The sequence below is a fragment of the Pongo abelii genome, chromosome 4 (assembly GCF_028885655.2).
Source record: "Pongo abelii isolate AG06213 chromosome 4, NHGRI_mPonAbe1-v2.0_pri, whole genome shotgun sequence".
Taxonomy (NCBI): domain Eukaryota; kingdom Metazoa; phylum Chordata; class Mammalia; order Primates; family Hominidae; genus Pongo; species Pongo abelii.
The window spans coordinates 136,261,185-136,276,901 of NC_071989.2; the positions used below are offsets into that span (position 1 = coordinate 136,261,185).

The window sequence follows — 15,717 nt, forward strand, 5'->3', positions numbered from 1 at the left end:
TGAGGGTATGAAGAACAGGAAGCTGGAAACGGCCAAAGGCAAGGTCATATTTTCTTCTGGGCCTTTGGTCTTTCAGGGCTGACATAGAAAAGTGAATACAGCCTGGGTCAGCCGAAGGTGGAATGCTGGGACTGCCTCTCCTCTCACTAAATCTTTCTAACCCTGCCCAACTCCCACCGGCCATCCCTTATAGTCTTTTTGCGAGAACCGTAAACCCTCATTCTCAGTCCTGAGTTACATCTATTTTAAGTCATAGAAGAAAGAGGGAAAATGATGAAAAATGATGTATGACTGTAAAAACCCCTGCAGTAGTGGCGAAAGTGATGAGTTTATACCCTCACTGTTGCTAATCAGGGTTTTCCTCCGTCTCACATAGAAGAGCCTTTCTTGTTGCAATCTCTGGGTTTCCTGGATCCTGTGGGTGTGGGGTTAAGGCTGAGATGATCTGGTCAGATAACAGCACCTCCAGGCTTCAGGGAGCACCGCCTTGGCAAGACTGTCTGAGCTGCCAGCAGAAGCCTATGAGGGACCACAGGTGTGTGAAGTGTGGGACATGTAGAGCTGTCAGGACTTTGGGGACACACATCACTTCCTGTTACAGATGAGGGAGACTAGATGGGGGAGAGGAGTGAGATGGTTAGTGGTAGAGTCTAGAAAACTCACTGGGGGTGGCCTTGGGCACTTTCCAATACAAATAGGACTTGAGGCTCTTGAAGTCCCCCACTTTGCTAAACAGTTTTAAACACTTTTGTTAGTTGTAATGTGTTTAGAAATGGAACAAAATATTTGTGCTTTATATGTGTAAAGAGACTAGTAGTAAAATATACTTGTATGAGAATTTTTTTTTTTATTTTTAGTATGTCTTTAGGTTGTCTATTAGCATTTTCATTTAATACATGAGAACAATACAATGGGAATCCTCATGCCATCTCTCTTTTTTTCAGCATCTACTCTACCGCTTTTCTGACTGTCCTCTTCTTGTGCTATGGACTGAATTATGTCCCCATCAAAATTTCTGTGTTGAAGCCCTAGCCCCCGACTAGATGGCATTTGGAGATGGGGCCTGTGGGAAATAATTAGGCTTGGATGGGGTCATGAGAGTGGGCCTTTCATGATGCAGCCAGTGCCCTTATAAGAAGAGATATGAGAGAGTTTTTAGTCTCTTTCTTTCTGCCATGTGAGGACGCAGCATAAAGGTGGCCAGGAAGAGAGTCCTCACCAGAACCTGACCATCCTGACACCCTGATCTGAGACTTCCAGCCCCCAGAACTATAAAAAATAAATGTTTCTTGTTTAAGCCACCCCATCTGTAGTACTTTGTGATAGCAGCCCAAGCTGCCTAGACACTCACTTCTCCTCTCATTTTCTTTCCACCTTCTCCCTGTAATACTCTCTTCCAGAAGGAGGATGTGGTCCTAGTGACCGTGACTGCCTATACAATGCCGCTTCACTGCATTTTTGCTGCTGTATCATTAGAGCTGGGTGAACTCTACCTATACTGCATTGTCTAAAAACGTTTTGACCACTTTGACCAGGGGTGACACTAAACTCCTTTCTTCATTGTACAAATCCGTTGAAAATAACTCATTCTAAAAGCAGAGGAAAAACTGAGGAGAGACAAGATGAAAGGAGAAGTCAAAGAGGAAGAAGATGTGAGACAGGCACAGTGAGGTTCCAATGCACCCCCCTCCACCCCTGCTCCCCGCTGAGGCCCTGCATCCCCCACTGTTCACTGTTCTTCTCCTCAGCATCTTCCCTGGCCACTTTGCTGCCATTTTCCTTCTCCCACTCCTGATGAAACTCACTTCAACTCGTCTGAATCAGTTTCTTATGTAGTTTAAGGAGTAGCTTAGGGACTGAGAGAATCATTACTGTCAGTCACGGATAGAAAAGCCTGCTACCTGGGTACCTACACACCTGCTTAAGGTGGGGCAGCTTTGCTGTGGTAGTGCATTCAGGCAAGAAATCACCCATTCCCCAGCAAATAAAATTAATTGGCAGTCATCACTTTTTGCCAAACTTTGATTTCCATGACTCTATCCTCTGGGGTAACAGAAAAATAATCTGTATGCCAATGCTTGAGGACCAGAGATCCTCCCTCTCAAATAATATCTGTGCAGGTTAACTAGAGCCATCTCCAGGTAACACATCCACCTGGGTTTCAGAGAGTGCTCATCTGGAAGGAAATGCTAGCCCAGCATTATCCAACAGAAATATAATGGGAGCCACAAATGCAAGCCATGTATTTTAAATTTTCTAGGAGCCACATTTTTAAAAACATAAAAATAAGTCAGTTAAATTATTTTTAAAATACATTTTCTTTAACACAATGTATTCTAAATATTATCATTTTAATGCATAAGCAATATAGAAAATTTGAAGTATTTAACATTTTTTAAACTAAATCTCCCAGTCAAATGTGTATTTTACATTAAAGCACATCTCTATTCAGACTAGCCACATTCCATTGCTTAATGGTCACATGTGACTAGTGACTACTGTATTGGACAGCACAGCTCCAGCCAAATGAAAGGAAAGGTGAGACCCTGAAACATCAGGAGATGAGGAAGGCCTCCTGCCATATGGACTCCTTCTCCTGGGCTGGAAAGCACAGGCTTATCGCAGAGCAATGAACTAAATGCTCTTTTGAAATTTGAGCTGTTTTCCCATTGCTTGTTAACTTATGAAAGGTACTCAAACCAACATCTTTTTTTTTTTTTTTTTTTGAGATGGAGTCTCACTCTGTCGCCCAGGCTGGAATGCTGTGGCACAATCTCAGCTCACTGCAACCTCCAACTCCCAGGTTGAAGTGATTCTCGAGCCTCAGCCTCCCGAGTAGCTGGGATTACAGGTGTGTACCGCCACACCGGGCTAATATTTGTATTTTTAGTAGAGATGAGATTTCACCATTTGGCCAGGCTGGTCTTAAACTCCTGACCTCAAGTAATCCACCTGCTTCAGCCTCCCAAAGTGCTGGGATTATAGGCGTGAGCCACCGTGCCCCACCTTCAAACCAACATCTTAAATATTATTGTTATAATGTTAAATATTCTAACAGAAATTCAGAACAAAAATATCCCCAGGGATTCTTAAATGTTAGTAAAGTGCTAATAATTTCTAAGAGCAGAGAATAGCCTGATGTCTCCTCTTATCACTTTTGTGAAGCCAAAAACACCCTGCCCACTGTGCAATAAGCTGCCAAAGATTTTAACCCTTGATCCCTTGGGAACATGATGACTGCCAATTAATTTTATTTGTTGAGAAATGGGTTATTTTTACGGATTTTTTTTTTTTTTTTTTTGGCCTGCATGCACTACTACAGCAAAGCTGGTCCATTTTCAGCAGGTGTGTAAGTACCTAATAGCAGCAGCTTTTGTATCTGAGACTGACAGTACTGTTTCTCTCAGGTGAAGCTGTGAGATTTGTTTTCACCGGGAATCTCATAAATGCAGGACCTCAATTGTAACAACCTACCGTGGAGACCACGTGTCAGGTTCATTCATACATGCCATTAGCTCCATTAGTGCTGAAATGATTTCCAAGCCTTTGATATCTCTTCCTACTTACACCTAAGTCTGCCTTTTATATAGCTCAGAGACATTTAATGCTGGAAATTTCGAGAGTGGTGGGGTACTGCTAAAGGCTAGTAAGATGGACTTGAGTTTAAGGAGCTGCATTTTTTGATGGGCTAGAGAGGTGTGTTTTCAAAGACTCCTTATGGCCACTCATCTTTTATCTCTTTGTGGAACCTCTCTCTGTCCTTTCTTACTCAGGCCTTTATCCTCATCTGAGGGGTTAACTGATAGAAATTGATAAAGGATAAGCTTTCAGGTCCAAGAGGTATCTGTGATTTTATTAAGAAGTGCCAAAAAGACTTCAGGCCTAAAAAAAATGAATCTGTATGGGAAATACCATGCTAATAGAGTTTTCCTGGATCACCTCAAATTGCACCCTTGCCGACTCTAAAGCTGACTTGGGTTAAGAAACTAGTCTTTCCTCATCATCACTTTCCCCAGAAAGGGCAATGGCAACCTTTTCGTTATTTATTTATTTATTTATTTATTTATAGACAGAGTCTCGCTCTGTCGCCCAGGCTGGAGTGCAGTAGCATGATCTCGGCTCACTGCAACCTCTGCCTCCTGGGTTCACGCCATTCTCCTGCCTCAGCCTCCCGAGTAGCTGGGACTACAGGTGCCTGCCACCACGCCCGGCTAATTTTTTTGTATTTTTAGTAGGGACAGGGTTTCACCATGTTAGCCAGGATGGTCTCGATCTCCTGACCTCGTGATCCGTCCGCCTCGGCCTCCCAAAGTGCTGGGATTACAGGCATGAGCCACTGCGTCTGGCCCTCATTTTTTATTTTCTATTGAATTAAAATTCAAATCAAAGCATAATTCTACTTGATAATAGCTCTTGTGAAAGATTCTTAGGGAAAAGAATAACATGAACGTTGGGATGGCCTTTGTTTGTAGACTGGATTTTCATGAATTATTCCCATGGTTAACTGAAAGTTCAATGCATATAAACAAGAGTTGGCAAGGGCTGATTCTGTACACTCTCAAGAGGCTCCCAAGTTTTGTTTTGTTTCTTTTTTCATGAACACCCAGAATCTTTTCTCTCACTGGATCCAGATTTTATTCTCAGGATATCTAACCAGATGATGCAACATCTGTGCTCTCTTTTAAGAACGTGAGAAATGAAGCTTTTTCATTTTTCCTCTCTTCGACTTCTGGGAAATCTATTCAAAACTGCTCAGACTTTCTTTTTCTTGTTTGCTTTAGAAGACAGCTCGCTGGAAGGGTTCTGTGGAGGTCTCCCACCTGTGGAAGAAGGTGATAGAAAAATTAGCCTGATAATGGAACTGTCGACCCAGGTTTCCCTTCAGACTGAGAGAATTACTCAGCTGAAAGAAGTTTTGGAGGAAAAGGAAAGGAAGATTCAGCAGCTGGAAGCTGAGCGGAGTCCCCATCCTCCCCAAGAGGTCAAGGACCCTCCAGGATGTTTACCAGAAGCCCCAGTTTTCTCTGCTCATGACGTCCCTCCTGTGGTCTCTGATGAGAATTTGTAAAGATTCCCAGTAAGAAAACAATAAAAGTTTATTGTGTCATCCAGGTAAAGTCCGATCCCAAATAGCCTCCTAGGTGACAAATTCAAGTTCAAGTTCATGTGTTTGAATGTATACTGTAATGTTCATATTGGAAGGAAACAAAATAAAGGAAATGTTCAAGAGCAAACACTGAATGTTTCCCCTTTGGACAGCAATAGTCACGTAAACCACACAGCTGTAGAATACTATGTTTTTAGACATTCCTGGTAGCAGTGGGGGAGGGAAGAAAACAAAACTAGACAGATGGTGAAAGAACTTAGCATTATCCTCTTACCAGAGATTTGTCACACTGCAAGGGAGGGGTGGCACCGACCCCGTTTAGTATGCAGCTCTATTGTGAACAGAAAGCTGTCGCGGAGGGCCAGCTTCAAACTGGTGAATGCGCGGGTACTAAAGAGTAGGAGCTAAAGAGCAGGAGCCGTCAGCAGAGTAAATAGCCATGAGGTCTGTCCTTTCATGTCCTCAGGAGTTTATTCCTTTATGGCATGCATTTTATTAACATTAGCAAGGATAGAAAGGAAATAAAACTAAAGCAATAAAAAAAATTAAAAATGGGTGAATCAAAGCTGCGTTCCTTTGGGAAAAGTGTCCTGGTACAGCAGCTCCCTGGGAAAACACACAACACTGATTTTTCCCTTTGGAACAAGACTAAAACCAAAGCAAAATACAATCTTCTGTTATGATTGTACCAATGAGCTGTGAACAGTGCAAAACACTGGCAGGAATAATGGAGAATGAGCAATGGAAAGCTGCCCTGTAATTAATAGAATAAAAGAAATCGGATCATATTCCTCTTCCACTCAACCCCCTCAAATAAACTATTTCCCACTCAAAGGGAGCAGCTAGGCACTAACTGTGAGAAAGACTTCGGTCCTTAGTTCTTACTGTTCTGGTACAGCATGACTCAGGCAAACAGCTCTAGCTCTCTCATGAGTATGACTGTAATGCTAGTTCTCGATTTAATTCAACCAGTTCAACAAATCCTCATCAAATACTCTTCTATCTGGAAGGCACAATTATAGATGTTAGAAATCACAGCAAACATGAGAATCACAATTTTCACCATCCAGAAGTTCATAGACACACAAGGATCTCCTTAAAGTAAGGCTGATTGTATTGAGAGATGGGAAATGGGAGAAGGGAAGTGAGTGAACGTGGGGTAAACCTGATCAGCATCGCTTCAGCAGAGGTTCTCAGATACACTGAGCATGAGTAATCAGCAAGAATGTATATTCCTGGCCTCTAGTTTAGGGCCCAGGAATATGCATTTTAATAAACACATGTGGTATTCCTGATGAATTTATTCCAGAAACTACATTTAGGCCACATTGGCTTAGGGATGGCTTCCAGCAGACCTATTATACTTTTGCTCCCAGACTAATAGACGATCCCCAGAAGGAGATTTCTCCTTGAAATCTGGGATGAGTCTTCTACTCTATTTACCTATTGCATAATCTGATTATGGATCCCAACTATGTACAAAACACAGTTTCCAAATATGATTTTTCAAAAACAAAAAAGGAATTAATTGAGTTCTTGACTCACATAAGATGACTTGTTGATATTTACTCCAGAGTTTCACTACCCCATCACCAAAAAAAACCAAAAAAACATGGGTCCTATCAGTAGCCTCTGTTTTCAACCAGAGCAAGAAATTTCCCATATTTGTATTTAACCTTAGTTTTGCCTACAATGGCTACAAGTATGTACAGGTGCGGTTCTATATCAGAAATGAAACCAACTCACTGATCATGAATATACACTACCCCAGAAAGTAGTTAAAAGTACCTCCTTATCTTTTCCATAGGGTGTACTTCAGTCCCTACAGAATCCACCTCAGAAATCCCTTCTCGCTGGTCCCTCCTTTTTCTCACCTCCCCAAAACCCATGATTTCCCTGATCTTTTCTATTTCTCTGGCCTAGGTGTCCCTGTTGCAGTCATGAAGGGCTCATTGCCCATGACACTGTAGTGAGACTGAGGGTTAGCATGTTCTTACTGTGTATTTGTAGGAGAAAGCTTTAAATCCTTCCCTTTGTTAAGAGTGGACCATCTGCAAGACAAACTGTCATCTCCACAATTTTGCTGTTATTATGCTAATCAAGTTTCCATCTCTTTATTTTACCAAAGATTGTCTTAATCTCATGGGATATTGGGAATGAGATATCCCAGTCTCACTATAGGAAAGTAGAGAGAGAGAGAGAGAGAAATTTTCATCACATTCCAGATAGCAGTGTGTTAACTTCTAGATCAGTTTCCCCTGGCTAATGCCATGAGTAGCCCTCAGTATGAAAGCAGCCTTACAGTTGAGATAAAGTAACAGGCAGAGCAGGAGCTGCTATTAATAATTAATTGAGCCTATCACCTCTAAATATCCGAGGACCAGCCACCAAAGAAGAAAGCATCAGGGGTCATATTACCCTGCAAAACCATCTTTACAAGAAGCTGATCTTGACTCAGGTCTAGGTTACTGCCAAATTAGAAGTGGGGAGGAAATTTGGCCCAAAGGTATGAATAGACTACTCTCTGTTAGGGACATCTTGGTAACAAGAAATTTTTAAGTATCCAGGGTTGGAGGAGAGGGGATGGGAGGAGTGTTATTGGCCTCTGAGAAATTTATTCTTTTCCTTTATTTGTTTATTAATTTAACATCATTTAGAGACAGGGTCTCACTCCATGGCCCAGACTAGAGTGCAGTGGCGCGATCATAGCTCACTGCAGCCTCAACCTCCTGGGTTCAGGCAATCTTCCTGTCTCACCCTCCAGAGTAGCAGGGGCCACAGGCATGAGCCACCACACTCAGCTAATTGTTTTAGTTTATTATAGAGACTGGGTCTTGGAATGTTACCTAGGCTGGTCTCGAACTCCTGGCCTCGAGCAATCCTCCTGCCTTAGCCTTCCTAAGCTCTAGGATTACAGGCATGAGCCACTGTGCCCAACCTGAGAAATTCAAAAGTGGAAAAATTCATGTTCCCAGCCGAATCTCTTTGTGATTGTATGCCCCAAAGTTCATTTCTATGTTCTGCCAAACCTCTAGAGAATTGAGTAGTAAACTTCAAATTGTGCTAAATACCTGGTTCAGACGAACTGAAAATCAGATTATAGCCTACATTGTAAACACAAATCTCATTTTCTTAGAGCAAATCGGGTTGCTGAGGCAGTTCACACTGATCATTAAAATATTGCGTATAAATATAACAAAGCAATTAATATGCTAATGATCCTATTTTTTAATGAAAATTCAGCAAATCATCAGGTAATATATCTGATTCAAAGATAACTGAAAATCCAGGAAATAAGGTGCTTAACAAGAGTAACACAAGCCATTCTCTAATAGTATAAAAACGTTTACATAACTATATACATAGTTTTAAATCTCCTTTTTCACCTGGCATGAACTTTTCGCAGACAGAAAGTTAAATATATAACATTTCTAACCAATTTAGGTAAATGTCGGATTTAACAATTTAGTTTCATTATTATATTAGTGGACTTCCAAATACTTTCATGGAAAGCTGAAATCATAGCAATAAACTTGTTAAAAATTAGCAGAAAAGCAAGCCATTGGAGTAACTGGCCCAGGGGTTTCTCTAGTATTCAGTTCAGCAAAAGGAGATAAACTATAGTACTTTCTAAGTGCATTTCTGGAAAAGAATGAATCTAATCCAATTCTAATTATCTCCTATACTCTCTCTGCTTATTTCAAAATCCAATCATTTTCTTCTATATTACACTGAAATAAATAATTTTTGGTTTAATGCAATAAAAAGAGAATTGTTGATAAATGTTATACGGTTAAGTAAAAATAATGTTTATTTGGCAATTATCAAGTATAGGAACTGCAAAGACAAAACTACTCTAAAAGGGTTTTTTAAACATTTTAAAAAGACTTAGGAAACCAAATGTTTGAGATTCAAAGCTTGATTCTCATAATTTGAAATTAAACAACAAGAAAGAACAGACAAATTACAAAGAAATAATTATTATTTCTCCATGGTTTTACAACAAAATTTTTTATTAAGATTTCCCACACACAAGAGAACTTTCCTGCTAAAAGAGGAGAATCGAGCTCAAGTAGGAAATAACCTTTTTAAAATAGAAGAACAAGTACACTGGGACAAAGTTCACAGCAAAAGACAGGCCTCGCCATGAAATTTCCCACACCTAATGAAATTAGGACTTTTATGGTAAAACAAAACAAAACAAAAAACAGTTCTTATTTTCAGTTTCCCAAAGAAATCATTTTCAAAGCCAGACACTCTCCCTCTCCCCACCCTCCACCCTCCACCCTCAAGTAAGCCTTGGTGTCTGTTGTTCCTTTCTTTGTGTTCACACGGACTCAAGGTTTAGCTCCCACTTATAAGTGAGTTTAGATCATTTATGAGTGAGAACAAGTATTTGGTTTTCTTTTCCCTGACATTAATCTGCTTACGATTATGGCCTCCAGCTTCATCTATGTTGTTGCAAAGGAAATGAGCTCATTCTTTTCTATGGCTATAGTATTCCGTGGTATATATGTACTATATTTTCTTTATCCAGTCTACCATTGATGGGCATTTAGGTTGATTCCATGACTTTGCTATTGTGAATAGTGCCGCAATGAACATATGTGTGCATGTGTCTTGTGGCAGAACGATTTATATTCCTTTGGGTATATGCTCAGTAATGGGATTGCTAGGTCAAATGGTACTCTGTTTTAAGTTCTTTGAGAAATCGCCACACTGCTTTCCACAATGGCTGAACTAAGTTACATGACCACCAGCAGCACATAAGCATTCCCTTTTCTCTGCAACCTTACCAGCATGTCTTATTTTTTTGACTTTTTTTTGTTTTCTTTTTTTTGAGACAGAGTCTCACTCTGTCGCCCAGGCGGGAGTGCAGTGGCGCCATCTCGGCAAGCTCTGCCTCCTGGGTTCTCGCCATTCTCCTGCCTCAGCCTCCCAAGTGGCTGGGATTACAGGCGCTCGCCACCATGCCCGGCTAATTTTGTGTATTTCTTAGTAGAGACGGGGTTTCACCATGTTAGCCAGGATGGTCTCGATCTCCTAACCTCGTGATCCGCCCACCTCAGCCTCCCAAAGTGCTGGGATTACAGGCGTGAGCCACCATGTCCAGCTTTTTTTGACTTTTTAATAATAGCCATTCTGACTGACGTAAGATTGTATATTATTGTGATTTGGATTTGCATTTCTCTAATGATTAGAGATGTTGAGCATTTTTTCATGTTTGTTGGCCACATGTATATCTTCTTTTGAAAAGTGTTCATCCCCTTTGCCCACTTTTTAATGGAGTTGTTTGTTGTTTTCTTGGTAATTTGTTTAAGTTCCTTATAAATTCTGGATATTAGACCTTTGTAGGATGCATATTTGGCCAATTTTTTCTCCTCTTCTGTAGGTTGTCTGTTTATTCTGCTGATAGTTTCTTTTGCTGTGCAGAAGCTCTTTAGTTTAATTTGGTCCCATTTGTCAATTTTTGTTTTTGTTGGAATTGCTTTTGGTGTCTTTGCCACGAAATCTTTGCCCCGAACTGTATCCAGAATGGTGTTTAAAAAGGTTATCTTGCAGGGTTTTTATAGTTTTAGGTCTTAACATTTAAGTCTTTAATCCATCTTGAGTTTATTTTTGTATATGGTGTAAGGACAGGGTCCGGTTTCAATCTTCTGCATATGGCTACCTAGTTATCCCACCCAGACATTTTTTGAATATAGCTAGTGTCCCACCATTTTTTGAGTACAGCTTCCTTTTCCCATTGCTTGTTTTGTAAACTTTGTCAAAGGGCAGATGGTTGTAGGTTTGTGGCAGTATTTCCAGGTTCTCTATTCTGTTCCATTGGTCTATGTGTCTGTTTTTGTGCCAGTACCATGCTATTTTCATTACTGTATCCTTGTAGCGTAGTTTGAAGTCAGGTAATGTGATGTCTCCAGCTTTGTTCTTTTTGCTTAGAATTGCCTTATCTATTTGAGCTCTTTTTTGGTTCTGTATGAATTTTAAAATAGTTTTTATTTCTAATTTCATGAAGAATATCATTGGTAGTTTAATAGGATTAGCAATGATTCTCTAAATTGCTTTGGGCAGTATGGTTATTTTAGCAATATTGATTCTTCCCATTCATGAGCATGGGATGTTTTTCTATTTGTTTGTGTCATCTCTGATTTCTTTGAACAATGTTTTATCATTTTCATTGTAGAGATCTTTCATCCCTCTGTATCTAGTTGTATTCCTAGATATTTTATTTCTTTTTTGGCCATTGTGAATGGGATTGTGTTCTTGATTTGGCTCTCAGTTTGGATGTTGTTGGTGTACAGAAATGCATAAATGATTTTTGTACATTGATTTTGTATCCTGAAACTTTGCTGAAGTTGTTTAGCGGATCTAGAAGCTTTTGCAGAGACTATGGGGTTTTCTAGGTATAGAATCATATCATCTGCAAACAGAGATAGTTTGACTTCTTCTCTTCCTATTTGGTTGCCTTTTCTTTCTTTCCCTGGACTGAGTGCTGTGGCTAGGATTTCCAGTACTATGTTGAATAGGAGTGGTGACAGAGTACATCCTTGTGTTGTTCCAGTTTTCTAGGGGAATGCTTCCTGCTTTTGCCTATTCAGCATGGTATTGTACATTTTCAATAACATGAGCTTGTGGCAGGATGACATTTAATTATCTGACCATTTCCATCTCTATGGTTTACTATTGTTTTTTGTTTAACAAAGAATGACCCTTAGTGCACAATTCCAATAGTACCCAATCTTTCTGTTCTTGGATGGGAAAATCACATGGCATGTGGTCTAATAACTCTTTAATCCATTTTCCTAAATGTCACAAATAAGCTTCACCAACAGTTCATTACCTGATATCACCCTTTTCATATAGCATGATGATATCACAGGCAATGGATGATAGCAGAATGGAAGAGAAAGAACTAGCCCTAAACCAGCCCTTTGTCATATGAGGTCCAAGCAATGATAACAGTGAGTTATCATTAAAAGAAAAATGCTGATAATATAATCTTTGGCCTTGTAATAAAAAAGTGTGCCTTATTGCCTAGCTCCTACTGAAATACAGTTGGTGTGGTGATAGTGAAAGGAACAACAAATACCCATCGTGGATGCCCACTATCTTGTTCCAGACCTGCATTTACTAACCATCAGCTATATATATATATATAGGAATGTAACTAATATTTACACAGCAATTTACAGTTACTTAAAACATTTCAAATAGATTATTGTATTTGATCATCATGAGAAGGTTTTAGCTAGATAACTAGTCCTAACTTATAAAAAGAAAATGCTAGAACCAGGATCTGTAGCCCCCAGGCCAGTATACATTTCATCACTCACCACTCCTGTGCAGTTAGACAACAAAGATATTTATTGCTTATACCCCCTTTCTCAAGTCAGCCTCCATCCCATTTATAAGAAAAACAGTTTTCCATGGGTATCTGCTTTCTCATGCTTGCTCCTCTATAGGGGTCCAAAAAGTGGTCCAGATTCAACTGACCAATTGTTTGGTTCAGCACAGAACAGTGTTTTGTTTTTTGTTTGCTCATTTTGTTTTATTTTGTTTTGTTTTAAAGTAAATTCTTTTAAGAAGGGTAGGGGCTGCACTCTACAGTTTGCTCCAGGTTCCACCATTTCCTGTTGGTTTATGCAGTGCTGCTTAAGGCATTTGTCTTGCCTGCCTGGTCCTATAGGTGTGTAAACCCTGCCTGAAATACTCTCAATTGTGTATACCAGGTCTGATTTGGTATGCTGTGGTTGTGAACTTTTGATTTATAGTCTAAAATAAACATTCAAAATGAGTGCATTACATCCTACATTTAACATTAATACATATTTCCAAATGTATAATAAAGAAGGAAAAGAAAATCTAAAGAAAGTTACTAAGAGCCCACTGCCTCATTCTCATGACTTCAAGACAGCTTATAAATCTTTCTTTTTCAATCTGTTTTGCATGCGGTGGGGAATTCTGATAGCAAAATGTCATTTTTTCCACATCACTAGCATAAGTAAATAGGTAAGCGATTACTACGAGAACCAGCATTTTCTGAAGGCAGGAGACCCACATATAGACATTCTACTCACTTGATCTTCAAACTTCCCTTTAAGGTCAGTGGCCTGATCTCACAGACTTCAACTATATGTCCTAGAACCTGGGTTATTCAAGCCTAAATGACACCCTCTGTGGGATACCAGAAGTCCTATAAAAATCTGTATTTAGGAGGAAATGTTCTCAATACACGCTACTTTACAGACTGCTTAGTATCTCAATCTGTACATCTGCACTCAGATATATGGTGACTTCCATCTTGAGAAGTAGGTATTTGCATTCTCATAATTAAATGACCATTTTTGTGACTTTCTAATATAAAGGAAGGCATCTCCAAAGATGAATTAAAGTCATAACTCTAGAAATCCAGCTGCTGATAACTCATATGAAAGTTTTGTATGTCTTTTTTGTTTGTTTGTTTGTTTTTTGTTTGTTTGTTTTGAGACAGGATCTCACTCTGTCACCCAGGCTGGAGGGCGGTGGTACAAGCATAGCTCACTGCAGCCTTGAACCTCTGGCCTCAAGCAGTCCTCCCACTTCAGCCTCCCTGGTAGCTAGGACCACAGCCATATGCCATCACACCTGGCTAATTTTTTAATTTTTTGCAGAGATGGGGTTTCAATTTATTGCCTAGCCTGGTCTTGAACTCCCAGCCTGAAGCAATCCTTTTGCCTTGGCCTCCCCAAAGCACTGGGATTACAGCTGTGAGCCACCAAGCCTGGATTCATATGAGAGTATTTAAGCTAAAACAAAGTCTCTTTCTCTGCCATAACATCCTCTACTATTCAAAGACTTACAGAGCAGTACCACTATAAGCTGAAGTATAAATCTTCTCATCACACTGTCATTTTTGTTAAAATTATCTATCAGAGTATATATTCACTCATTCACTCAAGAAAGTTACTGAACACTTATTCTGAGCTTGTACATATCATATGCTCTAGCAATCATGTCAGATGTCTAGATTTAGCCCAAAATTATACATAGAATAATATAGTTTCTTATTACTGCCGCAGAGATGTTTACTATACCTTTTAAGCTTATTAAATAGTAGGTTCAAGAAATGGCTGGTAAAAAGAAATCAGGAGAAGGAGAGGTTTTCTATGCTATAGTTTCTCTTACAAATATATTTGAAATTGATTAGAAGGAACTTTTTTTAAAATTCCCCATGCTCTGGACCTTCTGGAGAGGATGAATTCTACTTTGTAGGGGCAGATAGTCTTCAGAGAGCCAGGTCATTTAGCATCTTCAGTAGATTGCAGATTCAGGCACTCAGATGAAGGTCTAGGGCTTCAGTCTGCAGATTCAGATTTCTGAAGGAAGGTCTAGGGATACAGAAGAGCAGTGGCTTCCTTTCTTCTCTACCTGACCTCCAGCGTAGCAAAGATGCCAAGAATTTAAATTAATCCGATTATCCTCTGGGAGTTACCCAATCATACTATTTTGCCATAGAAACTTAGACCCATTCCATGAGGTTATTCTCTAAATTTCTGGTTGCTACATACTTTAATAAACTGAGATTCTGAAGACAGAATTTATTTTTTCCTTCTTGGTGTTTGCTCTGCAGTTGTGAAATACAGCAGTTATCTTGTAAAGATGTCAGAGTGCCTGTGAGTCAGGAGCTCAGGCTGTGGAAGGGCTAACTATAATGGAGGGAGTTGTTTCAAGCATCAGAGCATAGTGATGCTTGCCTGAGACCCCATCCAATACTGAAATTCAATAGGCCCTTAGAGTGATGTATAATTTGAGAGAGCTTATTCCCATCTGCTACTTTTTCAGCAAGAACTAGAGAACTCAATGTTTACTGAGAAAAAGGAATTAAATTTTTAAAAGAGAGCCTGTGTCTATAAGTAAATTTCCTTTTTAGTAATTAAAATTGGAAATAAAATAGTTGCATTACAAACAAAATGCATGGAAAAAATCTTCCACGGAATCAACCCCAAGAAACATCTGTTCTCATCAGTACTAGTAATAACCCTTAATAGGTTGGGATATTTGTGATTTTTTCCCCATAGGGAAACGTGTGGTAAATCTGCAAGTCATAAGTCCCAGCAAACAAACAAACATTCTACTGATTTAGTGAGCTCTCTACAGAGTAAATCCTTGGATGAAATGAGATATGTTACATTACAATCGAGATACAAGTTTTTTTTTCTTTGTACTACAATAGTTGTCCTATATGTTTGATTCGACTAGAGTTTTTCCAGATGTCTTAAGTAGGCACGATTAACTGTAATAGCGAAAGACTAAACAGGAAACTACTGATCTGAACTTCTTTAGCACTTCACCCAGATAAACGAAAAGAGAGAGTTAAAATTTTTGTATTATTTCCAGCCAGCACTGAGGCAGTGAAGTTTTGTTATGAGTCTGGTGAAAATTACCCCAGAATGAGGTTGATTAGAACTTCCCTTAAAGTGAGATAACTTGGGAAAGCACACCCATATTGTGTCTTACACCAATCAGATGCTCATAGATGCTTCTTCCTTCTCTTCTGGTGACCAAAGTTATGGTGGAGTATAGTGGCTTCACAAAATAAACAACTGAATTGTCCTCCCTGTCAGAGAGCA

The 15,717-nt window shown here is 39.6% G+C and overlaps 1 protein-coding gene across 1 annotated transcript in view; it reads left to right on the forward strand.

Annotated features, from left to right (window-relative positions):
* Positions 1-5,111, forward strand: part of CCDC192 (coiled-coil domain containing 192) — a 227,003-nt gene extending 221,892 nt beyond the window's left edge. Inside the window, exon 7 of the mRNA XM_002815851.6 lies at positions 4,782-5,111. Coding sequence (XP_002815897.3) covers positions 4,782-5,068 — 287 coding nt within the window. The 3' untranslated portion in view covers positions 5,069-5,111. The remainder of the gene's footprint in view (positions 1-4,781) is intronic.
* The last annotated feature ends 10,606 nt before the right edge of the window (positions 5,112-15,717 follow it).